Source organism: Coturnix japonica, chromosome 19 (assembly GCF_001577835.2).
Source record: "Coturnix japonica isolate 7356 chromosome 19, Coturnix japonica 2.1, whole genome shotgun sequence".
NCBI classification, from domain to species: Eukaryota; Metazoa; Chordata; class Aves; order Galliformes; family Phasianidae; genus Coturnix; species Coturnix japonica.
In genome coordinates this window covers 4,991,577-5,010,746 of record NC_029534.1, presented here as the reverse complement: position 1 = coordinate 5,010,746, position 19,170 = coordinate 4,991,577, and the positions used below count along the sequence as shown (strand labels likewise).

General features: G+C 43.7%; 1 protein-coding gene across 1 annotated transcript; it reads left to right on the top strand.

The window, feature by feature from the left end:
- The first annotated feature begins 656 nt into the window (after window positions 1–656).
- On the top strand, window positions 657–16,200 carry BLMH (bleomycin hydrolase). Its single transcript, XM_015880777.2, has 12 exons — window positions 657–793; window positions 1,116–1,313; window positions 1,841–1,950; window positions 2,597–2,738; window positions 3,993–4,081; window positions 5,170–5,262; window positions 8,585–8,740; window positions 9,222–9,380; window positions 9,480–9,547; window positions 9,940–10,057; window positions 11,872–11,941; window positions 15,176–16,200. Exons 1-12 carry the CDS (start codon window positions 781–783, stop codon window positions 15,325–15,327), a joined length of 1,368 nt encoding a protein of 455 aa, XP_015736263.1. The 5' UTR covers window positions 657–780; the 3' UTR covers window positions 15,328–16,200.
- Window positions 16,201–19,170: the final 2,970 nt, after the last annotated feature.

Genomic DNA, 19,170 nt, shown 5'->3' with positions numbered 1-19,170 from the left:
AGCAGTCTCTACTCGGCTCTTGTGAGGCCCCATCTGTTGTACCGTGTCCAGGTGTGGAGCCCTCAGTACAAGAAAGACATGGAGATTTGGGAAAGGGTCCAGAGGAGGGACAGGAAGATGATCAGGGGCTGGAGCACCTCCACTATGAGGACAGGCTGAGGGAGTTGGGTTTGTTCAGCCTGGAGAAGAGAAGGTTGCGGGGTGACCTCATTGCAGCCTTTCAATACCTGAAGGGAACCTGTAACCAGGAGGGGAGTAAACTCTTTGAAAGGACCACTAATAGCAGGACAAGGGAAAATGGTTTTAAGTTAAAAGAGGGAAGATTTAGGTTGGATGTCAGGGGGAAGTTCTTCACTAGGAGAGTGGTTAGGCCCTGGAACAGGCTGCACAGGGAGGTTGTGGATGCCCCGTCCTTGGAGGTGTTCAAGGCCAGGTTGGACGGGGCCATGGGCAGCTTGATCTAGTAAAGGTGTATGTTTGGTGGCCCTGCCAGGCAGGGGGTTGGAACTCCATGATCCTTGAGGTCCCTTCCAACCCGGGTCATTCTGTGATTCTGCGGAGCCTCACGTTCCCCGCGGGGTTGATCTCGCGCGATACGACGCGTTTTGTCCCTTCCCGCCCACCGTCACCCTCCCACCACCACTGCCGCCGCCGCCGCCGCCACCCTCAGAGCAGAGCGGTTCGGGCCCCACTTCCTGCTTCCGGTGCCGGGCTATAAGAGCCGCTTCCGGCGGGGCGAGCGGGGTTCGGCTGGTTTGTGGCGCTGCGCTTTACGGCACCATGAACGCCCATGGTGAGGGGCGGGTGTAACCGGGGGGGAGGGGGGCCTTATCTATGGTGGGGGGCCTTGCCTATGGGCGGGGGGGTCCTTGTCTGGGGGGGGCATTGCCTATGGGGGGGGCCTTTTCTGGGGGGGGGGGTTGTCTATAGGGGGGCGGCCTTGCCTATGGGGGGGGTGGGGCCTTGTCTATGGGGGGTGGGCTTACCCCTGGTGTTGGGCTTGAGGGTTGTTCTCCGTTATAAAAACCCGTGTGTGTTTATGGGCCCGGAGCCCCCCGCATCCCGGTATGGGATCCCCGGGTGCTTATGCTGCTTTATGTTCTTCCCCCCCGCAGGGCTCAGCACTGAAAAGGCCGCGGCCTTTACCCGGCGGCTGCGGGCTGAGCCGCAGTTCCTGCTGGCCCAGAACGTGGCGACCTGCAATGACCCGCTGGAGGTGTGTCTGCAGCGGCAGGTGGTGCAGGACACCATCCAGGTCTTCCAACATGCGGTGCCTGCTGAGGGCAAACCCGTCACCAACCAGAAGAACTCCGGTAAATGGGGGATTTGGGGGCGCCCTTTGGTGCTTTGGGGTGGGCAGTTACCTCCCTGCAGGTGTGGGAATCTCTACTGGAGCCCTTTTGGGGGTCTCATATCAAGAGGAGCTTTGTTCAGGGTCGTACCTTCCAGGTGAGCTGACTGCAGTACTCAGAATGGCTTCTGAGTTCAGAGAACAGCTGCATAAGGTTCCATATGAGATCTGACAAGGAATCCCTGCAGCATCCTTCAGGGGTGACGTCTGCCTTCTGAACTGCTTTTCCTTCTGTATAGAGCGAGATGGAAATAACTGAGAGACCTGTTTGCATGGTTCGTAGAAGCATAGAATCGTTACGGTTGGAAAAGACCACTAAAATCATTAAGTCCATCCCGGACTCCTGAACTCACTGGTTATTCAGTAACCTACAGTGCTGGGCAGGACACTGGTCCAAAAACTTAAGATGGAACACAGAATTCTTGTTCAAAGCCCTTATGTAGCTCTGAGTGCAATAATGCAGTTTAATCCTTGTGTCTTTGACCTCAGGGAGATGCTGGATCTTTTCCTGCCTCAATGCAATGCGTCTTCCCTTCATGAAGAAGTACAACATTGAAGAGTTTGAGTTCAGCCAGTCGTATCTCTTTTTCTGGGACAAGGTACAGTACTACAGGCCGCAGACTGTGCTAGGAATGCTTACACAACTGAGTCTTACCATTAGGACGGATTTCCTTTTAAATTGGGCTTTCTGAACAATCCAAATGGGAAATGTGCATGAGAAGGACCACCAGAAATTTTTAAATAGTTAAAATTGGGCAAAATGAGATTTTCAGCTTGAGGAGGAAGTCATCAAGATGTTAATGCTTTGGAGTGGTAAAAGTCTTTCAAGTGTTCTGAATATTTCAGAAGTTATTTGTGGTAGGCCCAGCAGGAAGCCTAACTGTAATTGCAGCTCTATGAAGCTCTTTCAGGACTGCTTGCAACCTACTGATTTGGGAGCTGTTTGCTTTTTTCCTGAAGGGAAATTGAGAAAACCTAGCACTTGTTTGTGCCAGGCTCCATTATATAACTTCTGTTTCACATTTCCTGTTTCCCCCGCCCTCGAGCTCTGTTAACTCACTTGTAAATACATTGTCTGGACCAGAAATAAACTTTTGGTTAAGCCTTGGAATAGTAAAAGGAAAATAAACATGTTAGTGGCTGAGCAGATGATTTCATCTAGTTAGGACTATCAAAGAACTGGAGTACATGGGAATGAGTTGATGTGTATATCGCACTGAGATTTGTCTTGTCTGTTCATTATAGGTCGAACGTTGTTACTACTTTCTAAATGCCTTTGTGGAAACAGCTCAGAAAAAGGAGCCCATAGATGGAAGGCTGGTGCAATACCTGCTCTTAAACCCCACAAACGATGGAGGCCAGTGGGATATGCTGGTTAATATTGTAGGTAAGGGAAATGGCTGCTGGGAGCGCTTCCCTCATTTCCACGCTGATTTGAGAGATGAGTGAAAGAAAGCAACTTTGGATCAATTCTGCAGTGTCTGATGCCATACTTGATATTACAGCATAGGATCTCCTAGGTCGTATAGGCACTATATGAAAACTTAAAATAGAGGCTTGCCTACACTTTTCACTGTAACCCATCCAAAACAGGAAGAACTTGTAGTACACCTTGATAATTGATGGATTGAAGATTTCTTATTCTGACAATCTACTGTAGTTACAAATTGAGTATGAGACCTGGAAGCTTGTTAAAAAGCACAACACTTAGCGACTGCCTTTTTCAATCAAGGATCTTATTTTTTTCTAAGTATTAGGCTTAAATCTCTTCTATGATGTTTATTTTTGCATATTGCTGCTGCTGATAGAAGCTCAAAATCAGCAGGAATCATTAGATACCCCAGAATGTCAATTCAATAGTAAGTTCCTGTCCTCTACTGTCCCAGCTCGAAGCTGTTGCCTTTGTATCCATGTATGCAGTCCTGATGTACAAGGTAAAGAAGAGTCTTTGTTAGACCAGGGTGTGTCTTCAAGGCAGAAGCAAAGCTGCTCTGAGTTGCAGCCTGAAGAAAGGCGATGTAAAGATTGGTGAGAGGGAAATTGTATGGAATGTGGCAGTGCTGGTCTGACAAAGGTGCAATTTAGGGAGCATCATCCTTAGCACTAATGAAGTAGATGTGGTGTCTGAATTAGACTAGCATTTGCTTTCATTTGTATGATGATGCAATTGAGTGCCTCTGTAAAGTAATGAACCAATAATGTAAGTTTAGAATCACAAAAGAAACCTGTTTCTTTGAAGCCTGGGGGTTACTTTTTTCACTGTTACAAACTCTTAAACATGGCAGAGAGAACTTCTGGCTGCTGCTGTTATAACCAGAACCTTGAGTGGTGTGATCTTTGGTACTGTGATGTAGGAAGTGGTTATTGCTGATGCTTTATCAACGTTGAGGGGGGAAAAAGGAGATTGGGAAATAAATCAGATTAAACACAGATTAAATACATGGAATGATTCATGAGTTCAGTTTTTCTGGAAGATTTTTCAGCAATTTAATTTTCATGTAAACTTTTTTTTCTAGTGAAAAAGAGCTTCTTAAGAAGCACTAACTAGTCTGGAAGAGCTCAGTGTCAGATGGAATGAACTGAGGCACTCAGCCATCCCATTCCAGCAATGACTGCTAACCTTCAACTTAATTTCTTTTAGAAAAGTATGGTGTTGTTCCCAAGAAGTACTTTCCTGAATCTCATACCACAGAGGCTACTAGAAGGATGAATGAGATCTTGAATCATAAGGTAAAACTGGTTTATGTGTTAAAGTTGGGGATTGGGTAGGAGCGACCCCACTTCAGATATTCTTTTGTATCTTTATTGGCTGAAGTATTAAGTGCATCTCAAACTGAACTTGTTTATTCAAAAGGCAGCCTGAACTCATAGCAAAGCAATGCAGTTAATCTTGAAATATGAAACAGAAAAACATGTTCATGGAAGATGGCCATTGTCAAGGTTCAGTAGCTTGAAAATGCAATTTGAGTAGCAAATGTGCGTTTAATTCTCAAATTTCTGTAAAGCTGATGCTTGATTTGTGGTTGTAGCTTGAATCCTAAACTACAGAAGTGAATTCATCTGGCAGGATGGTGGTGTAGGTGGCCAGGTGATTCTATGATTCTAGATGGAAAAGCTTCAACTGCATTTTTATGCTGGGCTTTGATTCTTCCAGTTCATGTGGAATATGCAAAGAGAAAAGTGCCTTTTGAAATACATTAAAAATGCAGAATCTGCTGCAATGAGCTGAGATGTAACAGTGGTGCAACACTGTTCTTGTCTCTATCACTGCAAACCAGCTGGTCTTGAGGGAGCCCCTGTCAGTGCTTCTCAGCCTTATGGATGATGACAGTAATGGAGGCGTGTGCTGTTCTTACTGCAATTTTGTGTGCTGTGGGGACGTGCTCCATTATTTTTATCAGCCAAGAGATCAATTATGTATTAGAATTGCAGGATTAATTTTACAGTATGGAGGCAGTCTGCTCTGTGAGTCAGAGGTGGCGATGAGTTTGAGTGTTGCAGCACTAGTTATATTGCAGAATCAAGGGGAACCAAGCCTTTAGAAAAGCTGATGGCTTTAAGCTTCAAGATAGTTGGAAAATAGTAATTGAATTGCAGGTGCTTGTAGATATTTCCTGTGCTGCTCTCTTACATGTAAATGATTGTCTTGATTTTAAAGAATTAATACTTAACAGCACCTTCTGAAGTGGATTGTTTTAGTTTTGAAGATGCTGTGAAGGGTAAAATGGGTGCCTGTAACAACCAGATAGGGAGTTCTGAAGGCTGATTTGGCAGCACCTTTCGTAACCTTAAAATAAAATGACCTTCTCCTTAAACAGATGAGAGAGTACTGTTTGCGGCTGAGAAACATGGTGGCAACTGGAACAAATAAGGAGGAACTTTGTGCTGCGATGGATACTATGATAGAAGAGGTAAACACAGTGTGATGAATGGGAAACCAGAGTGGAAGGAGGTTTCTTGCTCAAATTGATCTTTAGATATCAGGATAAAGCAAAACAAGTACCTTTATTTGCCCAACTAGGGGTGTTTGGTATGGCAGAACACCTGAAGGTATTTATCTGTGTTATATTTGCTTGCCACTTACTCTGTTCTTTATATATCCAGACTAATACTATGAACGTATAGTAGACTAGAACTTAGTTCAGGAAGATGTCTGCATTTCTGTGAAAAATCAAATATCACACAACAAAAAACCTCTGCATTTTATATATTAATGGTGACCAAAGCAATGCCCTACCAGGCCTTTATAAATGGTAGCAAAGAGATGAGTTCAGATTTGCATTCAGACAGCTCTGAACTGAGAACCCTACAGCACACATGTTGTTGCAGAAATCCCCCACAAGAGAGCAGGAAAGAACAACAGGAACTTCTCTGCATTGTGAAAGAGATGTGAGCTAAATGGGGCTGAACACAGCTGTGATCTCTGCTGGAGGGTAACAGAGGGAGGAACCACAGCTTCTGCTTTTGGCTGTGTTAATTAACTTAAATGAATTGATGTGGTGCTGGTGTTTGTGTGTCACCCATGAGCACCCTGGCTCTACATCTGCTCACACTGAACATGACAGTGGCACAGTCATTTTTCTTACTCTTCAGTCTTTCCACTTGATTTTTAAATAGCCAAAATTAATTTTAGGTGTTCAGAGCATTGATATATTGAACAAAATGCACACATTAAATAAAAAGGAAGCTTTCATTTGTTTCTCAAACATCAATATCTTTCCTTAGATGTCTCACAAACTATACAGCAGGTGATGGAGCTTCCCAGGGCTGCCCTGTTTTCTTCATTTGCTGAGGGCCTCTTGCCCTCTGATAAGGGATCCTGGAGCTGGCAGAGGCTCATTAACTGATTATAATTTGTTCTGTAATGAGGTTATGTTTATTTATCTGTAGTTAACACAATACTTCCTCTGGCAGTAGTGGTAGTATTTCACAACTCCATTGGATTTGCTTTCAGTGAAGGTGTAGCTGGAATGTGCAACTGCACCAGTGTGTATTTTAAGAACACTCAGCTTGAGAAGTATGAGACAACTGGTTCCATGTTTACATCCATGGAAGCTGCTGTGTATTTTTTTATGTGGCAAAACAGAACTTGTCTTTGCTCTGTGAAGCTTTATTTGCACATCAAATCTTAGCTCACTTGGAAGGCGGCACGAGCTGAATCAGGGCAGTTGTACTGGGATGTAGGATTAAATATTCACTCCAGAACTGTATGAACACTCTCCTTATCAAACTAGAGCACAACAGGCCAGAAGTTGAGATCAGTGCGGTGCACGTGATTGACTTTTTCTTCCTTTGCAGTTTGCTTCTGTAGACTCCTTGTTATCAGCAGCGTCCTTTCCTTGCTCACTCTGGTATTTGGGTTTGTTTTTTTTTAGCACAGCTCAATACATCTCAGCCTTATCTCGGTTCTCCTTGTTGCCAGAATCATACTAGTCACCTTTCAATTTAAATAAGTCTCCTGTGGGTATTGGTAAAGGAAGCCTTTGAGATACTGAGGGTTGGCCTGTAGAGGGTGTGGTGGAAAAAACAACCGAGGGAGGCTGTTCCCAGGCATGGCTGCCAACGTTCATTTGAGACTTCTGTCTCCATCACTTTCCTTCCTCTGCCTCTCTTGCTCCTTGCTCTCCTCTTAGGAATTCCTCTTGATTTGCTTTTGTGACCTCATCTTTACCACTTGGGGTTATCTGAGGTGATGGGGATGTATCCGCAGCCAACTCCACCTTTTGTGCGGGGTGTGCAAAAATAAATATTTATAGTTGTTTAGGGATTCACATTTGCTCCTTAATGTATCTATTCAGAAATAAATGAGTTCCTCCAGTAAAAACATAAACCCACACCCTTATTTCAACCCATAATTAATCTGTTCACTTGGTTTCCTTGAAGTGCTTGGGGCAAGAATGCCTTTATTTGCATGTTATTCACAGCCAAATAGCGGATGCTGCTTAGCTGGGGATTTGCACACGCTTTGCCCTCAACACAAAGTGTTTTAAATGTAGAAAGCCCTCTGGTTCTCTCTGGACCTTTTTTCTGTATGCATCTTCAGAAGACAGAGCTAAAAAGGGCACAAAAGCCTGTTCAAAACTGAGATTGCATGTAGTTTCACATGAAAAACAGCTTGCTACCACATGTAGTCAGTGTATATTCAGTGCAGTTTAAAATGAAAAGGAAAAAAGCCCAATCCAGAAGGAAGTAGTTGGCTCTGGGAAAGACTCCAGCCCTGTGAAAGCTGGTGAGGGTGGAATGTGAAGACAGACAGCCCAGGGAAGCTGGCACAATCCACAGCCATTGGATCCAAGTGCAGTTTGGATTTGATGCCCCTTCTCTTATCTTAAACACTGTTGGTTCTTTGCAAGAAAAAGACTTGTGTTGTAGACATGGATGAGCAGAGGTGAAGTGAGCTAGTTCCGGCTGCAGTAAAACATTTAAGCCTGTCTAAAAATGATTGGATGCCCCCTTGTTATCTGTGGTAAGTCCTGCTAAATATACCCAGAGACTGCCATCTGTGATGCCTACGAGTCAGCTTGTCTTACAAGCCCTGTGAGAAAGAACCGTTTCATAGCCTGGTTTACAGGGAGGCCGACAACTTGAAATCTCCACCTCCTTGTGGTGAAAGAAAGGCAATAGAAAACTGTCAGCTACAGCCGGGGGATGGGATCTCCAGTCAAGCTGCGTAACCTGTCAGCTTAACCCTAAATGGAGGCGTTAAGTGTATTAAAATGAATGAGAAAGTTATTGTAGGATTTTGGAAAGAGACAAAAGCCTGTTGCTGGAATCCGAATGAAAAAGAGATGAGAATGGGAAACACAGGGATAGATTGCTTTGTGTGTGTGTTGGAAGATCTGGTTTCTCTCTGCACGTGGCAGATCACTTGACAACAGGTAATACGGAGTGTTTAAGCTGATCTAGAAACCACTCTCCTGCACTGGAAAGATTTATTGGCAAAGAAACTTTGGAATGACTTAGTGATATTAGAATGAGACTGGGCGCTGTGCTGGCTTCTGATTTACCTGCTGCATTCCTAGGATAACCTGGAGCTCATGTCCAGTTTGTTGGTTCCATGTGGATTGATTCAGATTCTCAAACTGCAGCAACACCTGGTCTATAAAACTGGCTGCGAGGTTCCATTTTTCCAGTTGGTTTTCACATGGAGGAATCCCTCAGTGGCATTGCTGTGCTGGGAGGGATTCACCTACATGTTTCTGCATGTTCACAGATGTTTGTCTCTCCCCGCAGGTATTCAGAATAGTGAGTACCTGCCTGGGCAACCCCCCGGAGACCTTCTGCTGGGAGTTCCGGGATAAGGAGAAGAGCTACCACAAATTTGGTCCTATGACACCGGTGCAGTTCTACAACGAGCACGTGAAGCCTCTCTTCAATATGGAGGACAAGGTTGGTGATGTACAATGGATGGTTTGCAAAGAGCTTTTCACGACTGAACTGCCTGCAACTTATTTTCCCCTGTTGTGAATGTGCTGTCTGCACTTGTAATGACACAGTACAGGATAAGTGCAGTTCCCACAGGTCAAACTGCCCAGTGTTGATTTCCCATCCTCTTGTTGTTGATGTTCACTTCAGTCAGCTGCAAACATTGCACTTCAGTGATGGTGTTAATAATATGAAGTGATTGAATTGATCATAAAAAGCTCTAAGACAGCCATTAGGGAATGGGAGTAACATTTACAGCTCCTGTGCCACAACTAGAGGTGAACATTGTAAAACTAAAACCAAAAGAAGGTAGCTGGTATTTCAGCCAAGCTGCTGCTCAGCTGATGGGACAGACTGAGCTTGGACAGAAGCAATTGTCTGATTCACTTCCCAAAGATTACACTTGTGTTGCATCTTAGTTTCTTACATCTTGGGTTTTTGGCAGGTTTGTCTAGTGAATGATCCTCGACCTCAGAACCCATACGGCCAGCTGTACACAGTGGAGTACCTGGGCAACATGGCAGGAGGGAGGAAGACTCTCTATAACAACCAGCCTATCGATGTCTTGAAAAAATTGGCTGCAACGTCTATTAAGGATGGAGAGGTTTGTTTGTTTTTTTTTTTGTGTACAACATGGTGCAACTCTTGCAATGTAAAACTCACTGGAACGTGGCCTAGATGTGACTCTTCCTTCTATTTGTAGGCTGTGTGGTTTGGCTGCGACGTTGCAAAGCACTTCTATGGCAAACTGGGAATCAACGACTTGAATATGTAAGTAGAAAAGCAAAACAGAAAATGCCGTTGTGGGTAGTTGGCCAGGACATGAACAATGCCTTGTCTGCTTAAAAAACCTAATTTGTACCTACTTCTGGCTTAGTATACCTAAAAGGAGTGTATTTAAGTAACTCAAGCAACAGGAATGTGCTTTTTCCTACATTTAGTTGAAATCTTAGTTGTTTGTAACACATCTTCAAAGGATTTGGTTATTTTACCTGTTTGAATTGCCTGGTATCTGGTGAGGAAAACTCCTAAAGTAATCGGTCCTTTGCATTTATTCTGACAGTATGATTAGAAGAACTTGCTGGCCTGTCTGCTGCTTCTGTGTTTTGTTAATGAGAATCCTCCATGCATCCTTTATAATACAGTATGTGGCTTTCTAATAGATATAACCATGAGCTGGTGTTTGGTGTCTCTGTCAAGAACATGAACAAGGCAGAGCGTTTGATCTTTGGAGACTCCTTGATGACCCACGCCATGGTCCTGACAGCTGTCTCGGAGAAGGTAGAGTCTGCCTCCTGAAACTAATGTTTGCACAGATATATTGGAATATTTGAGCAGGTTGTTTGTGTTCGGGGCTCATTCGCTGTATAAGCTGTTCTGCTGGAGCTCTGCATGTGTGGCAACACCCTGCACACAAGGCCTAGGTTGTCTGTTTCCTTATTTGCCTTGTGTTCACAACTATAAATACTTAAGAATGGAAGAATTCTAGATGAGTTAAGGATTTCTTTCCTTCTATTCATAAACTCCAATTTGAGGAGGGGAAGAAGTTTGCTTCAATTTCTTAGATACCAACTGACGTAGCTGGTTTTAAATATAGATTCTGAGGTACTTTCTGAGCAGGAAATCAAGTAGGACAGCAAGCATTTCCCACCCTATCCCATTGCAAGGGTTAGTGTCATGCACCTTTTTCAAGGGTAAAATGCTGAAGCAGCCAGTAGGAGGCATTTTGCAGCAGTCTTAACCTTCTGCCATTCATTGGTATGTGACCTCTTTAGCCTACTCATAATTAGAGGGGACATAGTGTCAGAAATACCTCTACGGCAAAAGCATGTTGAGATGAATCCATAGCTAAATACTGCCAAGAGCAGATATAGAACACCCAAAGTGAAAATAAGTGACTATTACAGTATAGAGTTATCTGTAGCTTTGATGCTTTCCACTATTTCCAGAGGTTGTTGTTATTAAGGTTGCTTTGAAGTGATCTCTTCCTGTCCAACGTGACCTTGGCTTGAGAAGTAACAGCTTGTAACTGTTTGCTTGAGCTCTGGAGTCTGAGGACTTGACAGACTGCTGAGTCATAGGAATTTCTCAGCAGCTTTTTCCCATTCAGTGCAAGTTGTGCATTCTGAGCTCCTGACGCTTATTGTGCATGAAGGCATCTTCAAAAACAGTTCACTGTGATCCATTACTAATGTTCAAAACCTATTTATCTACTCATGTCTCAAGCTTGTACACCCTGTTACTTGCTGCACTTCCATTGGAGGCTGTGGTTTATGGTCTGTATTTCCATGTACAGCTGTGTAAAAGATGGCCTCATTTCCTTAGATATGTTTCAGATCACAGTGGTTGGTACCTGTTATGAAAGGATCATTTAAATGAAATTACTGTCCTTTGTTTGAAGGATAATCTACTTTTACTTCACTTCTCCTTGGAACATGTTTTCTAATATTAAACCTGAGCTTAATCTAAAAGAGCTTTGATAGTAGTTGTTAGAATATAATGCTGCTGTGGATTTACTGCTCGATAGACAGGCTGGATTGAAGATTTAAAAAACAGCATTACAGTTTTACAAGGTTAAAAATTGATGCAGATTAAATGTACTTTTTGGTTAAAAGCAGCAACAAACTTAACGTACATAAACATTTGTCTACTGCTTTGTCCAATAGCAGATCTATGTGCTTGAGTTTGCTTCTAAAGCAAGCTGTGGGTGCTTTATTGCCCTGTGCCTTCTCTGATTCCTACTTCAAGTAAGTGATGCGTTCTGTATTCCAGAAGGCCCCCAGTGCCTACATGGTGATAGAGAAAGCTGCTTAGATTCTTCCAATTGGAATTTGGCTCAATGCAACTTAACATCTCTTTAAAATATTTACTACACGTTGTGTCCTGGGCTTCATTTTCTTGCACTTGTAAATAAACATTTCAGGTTGTTTTTCCAATCATTAGCAATAAATGTGGTCTGAAACTCACTGGTGGCTTTAGGCTTTTGGTAGCGGAGCTTTGGTTTGCTGGTGCTGGATTTAGATGTGGAAGGGTTGGCTGCTGTGAACTGTCATAGCCCTTGGCTGCTGAGTCACCATCTCGTTGTTTTCTTGCAGGATGGGCAAGAAGACTGCTTTGAAAAGTGGCGAGTGGAAAATTCCTGGGGTGAAGATCGTGGAAATAAAGGTAAAGCAATTTATAGTCACAGGAACACAAAGCCTCAACCTGTTTGGACATAGCAAAGTGAACAGGGGAAAGGCTGACTGGTTTGTTATGGTTTCTAAGTAGTGTTTGGGCAGCTCTTGATCACAAGAAAATTGCCAGGTATTATTCCTGTTAATAGCAAAAAAAGGAAAGCAGCTTGTAGCAGCTTGACTACTTGCATTTCTAAAGCCATGCTGAAAACGTGACCTATGGCATCCTTGCTCTGTTCCTCCCTGCTATGACAAGCACCAGCAACCAAAAAAATCCACCCGCAGTTCAGCTGTCACCAGGTTTCTGCATCAACTTGCCTTCCTGTTGATGGCTGTTTCAGCCTGCCCTGCTGTTGGTTTGGGAAGCTCTGTAGGGCTGTAGCCATCTTGGCCTGGCATGTGGATGGACACTGTGGGCAGAACATGTGTCACAGCTGAGCAGTGACTTGGAAGTTGCTTCCAGTTGCTCCCCTGCTCAGTATGGGCTTGGCTGGAGGGGTGCTTCTCTGCCATGTCAGGATGTAGCTCTGATCTCAGCTGGCCCTGGGAGCAGGCTTGACAGTGTGAGAGCTTTCCTGCTTTGCTCTGCTGAGCTCTGCAGTCAGCCTGAATGGCTGGAGCGGAGCTTGTTCTGAAACAGCATAACAGGAAACTTGAAAGCATTTATTCTCCCTCTTCCTGCCCTGCTTTATCCATTTTCAACATCAGCACTAGCTGGTGTAGGAGCCTCATGTCCTGCTTCTCTTGCTATGTCACTGAGTCAGTCTGCCAGTGAACTTTATCTTATCTGCCTTGCTAAGTTACTGGGAAACTGCTTGGAAAGTCCTGCAAAGAGAACCAGAATCTACATCAGAAACAAAAAAGGCCAAGAATGATGTTAAGCTTGGCACACCCCAGTTGAGGCCCAGTTGGGTGTGGGGGATACAAGTAAGACCCAGCTCCATTATTGGACAGGATGATAGATTACAGCGTATGGCAAAACACCAGAGACTGGACTTTGTCATTAAATACACAACAGAAAACAACAACACTTGGTAAGAAATGAGTGTTTTTCATACAGGGTCCCCTGTGCTTTGCTGTGAGTACAATCTGAGGTGCCGGAGGATCCCTGCTTTCCCTTTCCTTGCACAGCACAGGGCTGGAACAACTGTGACTTGAGTTCTGGGTGTCTGGGAAGAAGTTGGTTGTATGCTCAGCATCTGTAGAGTGTGCAGAGCTGGATTCTTATGGTGCTGCTAGTCCTGGAGAAAGGGGAGCCCTGGGAACAGCCCAGCAGTGCCTCTCCTAAATGCTTAGTAATTACCCTGCTGTAAAAGGGTTTCTTGGAATCCAATCTGTTTTTCCTCAAGGAATGAACAAAGCTGCTGACAAACATTGGTTGGTTGGGTTTTTTTGAGGTAAAAAAAAGTCACTTCCCAGTAAAATGTTTCCTTTCTGTTTTGCTGGCACTTGGTCAGGCAAGTTTTAATTGCTCCTATTCTTTTGTTCTGAAGATACAGTGCAGTGTTACCAAACTTTGAACCCAGCTTATCCCATTGGATATCTTCCTCTCAAAGCAAGGAGGAGGTCTTCAAAGGGAAACACTAAATCACGTTATCACATCCACTTGATAGGGGTCCATTTGTTTGTTTTGGCACAAAAATTGCTTTCTTGTGGTACCTCTCCAGCCAAAAGTCATCTTCCTTTTGACTTCATCTCTTGTATCGACTGTGTGCTTCCGCAGGGAGACAGTTTGCAGATTTATCTGTTTGCATGCATCTGTAATCTCACGAGTGCATTATGGCAGCCTCCGTGACCATCTTGTGCCTTAACTCCCCTGCAGGGAGGACAAAGTTCTTCAGGAACTTTGCAAGGGCTTTCTTTTCAGGTGCCCGAATGCTGCGTTATGCAAGCAGCCTCATCCTCAGCTGACCTCTCCCTTATCCAGCAGCTTGTTGCTTGTACATCGCTGCATTGTAATGTTTTCCTTCGTAAAATGAAGTTAGAGAAATGTGGACCAACTTCATACAAAGCAGAGCTTCCTCCCATAGTCACTGTCCTGTTCTGCTGCAGTGAGATGACTCTGCCTGCAAAGTACACGTCTCCTTTTAATGAAGGAATTGATAATGGCTCATTGTGGCACTGAGCACAGCCCTGCTCAGAGAGCACCCTCGCTTATTTGCATGTTCTGAAGTTCTGTTTGACGTTTCCTTCTTGTTCAGACACTGCGATCCTAATCAGCTCTGTCAAGCTTTGAGATGCAGGATGTCAGAACAGAGTTCATTATCCTCTCAGGGTGCAATTACTTGTTGGCTCTTGGGAGTGAGAGGTTTTTGTGTGTCCCAAGAACTCATATCCTGAAGAGAGAATAATCAAAGCAGCTCCTTTTGGCAGTGTTTCCAAAATGGCTTCTAGCTCGGATTACAATTGATAGGGTTTTTAATTTATGGGAATTATCTGATCTCTTGCTTTAGAAACAAGATGGTGTAGATAGATGCATTTATTGTCCATATTCTCTGGACGTTTTCTTGTTTCATTTGATTGTGTGATACTGTATATAAGGATGTGAGAAACTTTATTACATAAAGCCTTCTCATCTGTCTTCTAAATGCTTTCTTTCTCACTGCCACTCTATTTTCAGTTCACTTTGAGTAGTTTTTCCAATGATAGCCTTCTGCTGAAACCTGTCGTGTTCTAAATTTGACTTTTTCCCCTCTCACTTCAAAGGTTGTTTACTGAAATTCTCAATAAGAATTACATTAAGGAGGGGAAAATTGAGCTTTGGTTCAGCAATACTGATTTAGGTGCCTTTGAATTTGAGGAAGGCAGGCAGCCTCCTTCTTTTACTGCAGATAAACCAGCAAATTTTGGCCTAAGCAGGAGATGATGTGGTTATTCATCTGGGCAATATCCCTTTTACCAACATTTGAAGGCTTCTAAAGACAGCGAGCCAGATAACCTTACTGTCAGTGTAAGTTTGTGAGGCATTCCCAGTGCTTATTTTAACAGATGAATTAAAACAAGTTCTTCTGGGCCTTGTTTTTCCTAGCAGGTTTCTTGGTGAGTCTTTCAGTGCACGTGAAATACATCTGCTCAGCCTCCATGTTAATTAATTTTGTTCACTCTGTCCTGAAAGATACAGAAGTGTGGCCTGTCTGTAAGGGGTTGTTCATAAGGGAAACTCGTGTGACTGCTCTGCTGTGTTGGTGATGACTTTGTGTTGTAACGAGCTGTTTTTTCTCTCCAGGTTACCTGATCATGACGGATGACTGGTTCACTGAGTACGTGTATGAAGTTGTGGTGGATAAGAAGTATGTGCCAGAAGATGTCTTGGCAGTGATGGAGCTAGAACCCATTGTTTTGCCTGCATGGGACCCCATGGGGGCCTTAGCCAAGTGAACTACAGAATATTTGCCTCTTAACGGTCAACCAGATTAGATGCAATAGAGAATCCCAGTGGTTGGAAGCCATAGCCAAATGATAATGTGACCAAGCACTCAGCATGGTCCGCATCCTTGAAAAGTAAGTTAAGGATCTTTGGGAAATAGCGCTTTACTGACTTGGCTGAATTAAAGCCCTCAGACAGGATACTCTGCAAAACTAAAAAGGGAAAAGGGAAAAAAAAACAACCTCACAATGAAATATATTACAAGTGCTGTCAATGGTGGTTTGGTTTTATCAATTTTAAATTAAGAAACAGTCAGCTTAGTAATAAAGTAGAACCGTTTTAACCAGTGTTTTCCTTAGAAAAGATGACGGTAGAAGGCCATTCCTTAGCATGAACAGCTAAGTGTTGGAACAAACATGTCAAGATATTTATAATTAACCATTTGTGGTCTATCTTATACCACAAAAGAATGCCCAAGGTATTTTATACTCTTTCATTATTAATTCTCTTGAAGGAGGAAGTTTTCAAGGGTACACACTGCTGAAGCTGCGGAACCTTAGAGAAGATTCACCTTATTTACCCTTAGAAAACTTATCTTCCAGCAGCACTGGGGGAAAATAACCTGAGGTTTCCAGTTTCACTTGTTTTTATTCTTCAGTTACCGAGGTAGGATTGGATAACCCACATTGAGGCCCATCATGTCTGTGTGCACAGGAGCGCTATTTTTCAGTTACATTAGCAAGAACAACCATAAATGTTCCCGGATGGAGTTAGTGTCATGCTGAACAGGAAAAAAAAAAGAAGTTAATTGCTGCATTTTATTTGGGTGTTTTCAAAAACGAGATGGTGCTACGAAGCTTTTGAATAAACAGTTTCTTAAGTGACTGGTGCAGCTCTGGTTTCTTTTTTGAGCCCTGCTGAGTTGGAGAAATTACACGCAAATATACGTGGGCTGGTGTGAGGACAGGAAACATGTTGCTTTATGGTGTCTGAAGGAGGCACAGCTGCTTTTCTCAGTGAGCAGATAAACACAGCCTCATGTGCTATGGGCACTCAAATAGTTCAGTGATGAGAATCAATCCTTTGATTGAAATGCATGGAATGGTGGACTGTCTTTCTGTAAGCTGACAATTGTCCTGTTGTGTGTTGGGTTTAGCCACAAGCAAATAAGAGGGTGAGCAAGGTGATGGGCCACACTGCCAGCTCCTGAGCTGGGGAAGTAAATATTTGTTATGGCTGTGGTACTCTGCATCTTGGTTTGACTTCGCTTCTGTTTGAACTACACAGGTAGAAGCTATTATGATAGAAGCGTGTACATCTTAAACAAGTTACACAAATGTGTGTCTATGTACATATATATTAAAAGTACCAAGCTAAAGCATGCCTGCTTGTTGCTGCTAAGCTAAATCCATGTTAGGGCTTGTCTAGGGGTCACCCAAGCTGATCAAACTTGCAATCTGCATTTCTGGAGAGCTGGCTGGATGGGAAGCAACTGAGTGTGGAGCAGTGGGGATGGTTGTTACTCCCCTTGAATGATGCTGTTTAAATGGCTGGATCCTGAAGTATTCCTATGAAGGTAACAAAGCTGTTCTGTGCTGCTATCATTTGATGTCTTCTCTAGCAAAATTCAGCTCATGTTATCCTGGGATTTTGCCATAAGTTTTTGTGATCTTGGGACTTGTAAAGGTACAATCCACTGTTGCTTTCATCTTCTACTAGCAAGTCATCCAGTAACAAAGCTATACCTTAGCAGTCCATTTCCCTAATTAGAGGACCTCCAAATTAATGAAGAGTTGGCAGAAATTACCTGAGGGATGTGATGCCTCCCTCTGCTGTTAGAGATTGTGGTTGAGGGGTTGCAGACCAACAGTTCAGAATTGACACTGATGGAATGGATCCTTCCTTCTGACAAAGGGGTGGGCAGGCTGATCCAAGGCACCACAATTGGTCTGTGATTTGTGGCCTCTGCCTTGTACTGTGTTAATGGCATCATGGTGAGTAAACAGCCCTGTGCTCCATGCTGAACCCTGGTGGCTCTGAAACAAAGCCAGTCCTCTTGGGAAGCTGTGTTATGCACGGTGTTTTCTTTATGAGTAATGCATGTTGGTTTGGGAGCTTTTTTTTCCCCTGTGGAAAGGTCAGTATTTTGGTCTTTCAAAATGTGCTGGTGACACAACACCGCTTCTTCCCTTTACACCATCTACCTACTACTGTAGTGACCAAGCAGAGCTAATTTGTTCTCTGGAGTTAAACTGGTGAACTTCTGTTGCCTGTGGCAGTTCTGATGACTGTGACAGAGCCTGACAAATTAAGACTTGTTTCCAAGCCAGATTTTATGTTAATTTTAGTATTTAAAGGTATTGTCCAGTGTGTGCTTATCTCTGGAGTCCTTACCCAGATCTTTCCCTGTACAGCTTATACAATAGTGCTTTTTTTTTTCCCCTTTCCTTCAAATAAGCACAGAAAATCCACATGCCTAGAACACATCATAGGAAACGAAGCCAATCTGGCAGAAGCAGGTTTGCATTTACGTCTGGCTGTTTTATAAGATCTCTGTAAGGGGGAGTAAGAAGGGAAATACGTGTGTCAATGTGAGAGCAGCTTTTCTGCCTTGAGAGCTCCAAGGGCAGCTGAACAGTCGGCTCTGAGGCTGCTGATCATGACTGTAGTTTAAGGCACAGTGCAAGCTAAGATGTTCTGTTATGCTTCTCACTCTAATATTACATTAGAGTGAGAAGCAAGAAGCAATTCTTCAGCTCTGCTTCAGTTCAGTTTGGTTGGTTTATATCCTTTGCATGTTCCTAGGAAGACCTTTGGAGTCTGGAGGAACTGGGCAGCCAGCAGATAGTTTCCTCCTCCCCTTTCTGTCAATAAAACCATACAGTGACGATTCAAAGGCAGTTCCTATGACACTTGGAAAATATTGACAGATGATGTGATGAAAGTCGGCTATAGTAATCAGGAGCAGGAAAACAACACACTGCTAACTCAGAAGAGGCAGCAGCCAGGGGAGAGGCCACGTACAGTGTTGGTGTGTAGGTTCTTGGCATCAGATTTCCCCTTCTGAATCCTTTCAGCACAGTTCTGATGCCAACAGAACCACCACCTCCCCCAGGCTCCCCAGCTGCCAGGTGGACATCCCAGCGTGTTCACTTAGCAAAGAAGGACAATCAGGATTTCTTTTATCCCAGAGCCAAATGTAACAACTTCTAAATGTGATCTGGCTCCTAACTGAGCAAAAGGCAACAATACATAAAACAAATCCTAGATTTTTTTTGCTTGTTATTTGCCAATTGTTCCTATCCTCTTACTGGCGGTGAAGCGGAGACATGCTCACAGGGCTGGCGTTAATCTCTTGGTCCAGCTGGTACCGCTGTCATTAGGTCACTTTGCTGATGATTCCCATTCCTCTGCTGGTACTGGTGGCTGCATTTACTGCTGCTTTATCTGTGAAGGGCTGTGGAAGAGTTTGAAGTTGTATCTTTTGTAAGGTCCGATGTAATGCTTTTGATCTTCTGTATTGTCCCTAAACCACCTTGATTCTGCAAAGTACAAAAGATTCCCTGAAATTCAGTGCAACACCTGAAAGGATGTCACATGTGGGATAAGTACCTTCCACAATGGTGATGGGTCAGCTGAAATGCGAGGTCTGTTAGTTGCATTATGCCCCAAAGGCTCCAGGCTTCTGGCAAGAAATTAAAGAACAACAAACAGGCGTTGCTGCAAAAGACATTAACAGGAAAAAAATAGGAACAGCATAAGTCATGAGAGGTGGTTCTGTGCTCTTAACGTGCTGTTTTCCACATTACAGCTTCGTATAGCCCACAGGAATGGATGAACGCTGACGCTGGGTG

Bases quoted from the DNA above. Each gene is read 5' to 3' on its own strand.
- BLMH (XM_015880777.2), top strand. The intron at 1,951-2,596 runs GTACAGTACTAC...TGTTCATTATAG, and splicing joins ATCTCTTTTTCTGGGACAAG to GTCGAACGTTGTTACTACTT. The intron at 4,082-5,169 runs GTAAAACTGGTT...CTCCTTAAACAG, and splicing joins ATGAGATCTTGAATCATAAG to ATGAGAGAGTACTGTTTGCG.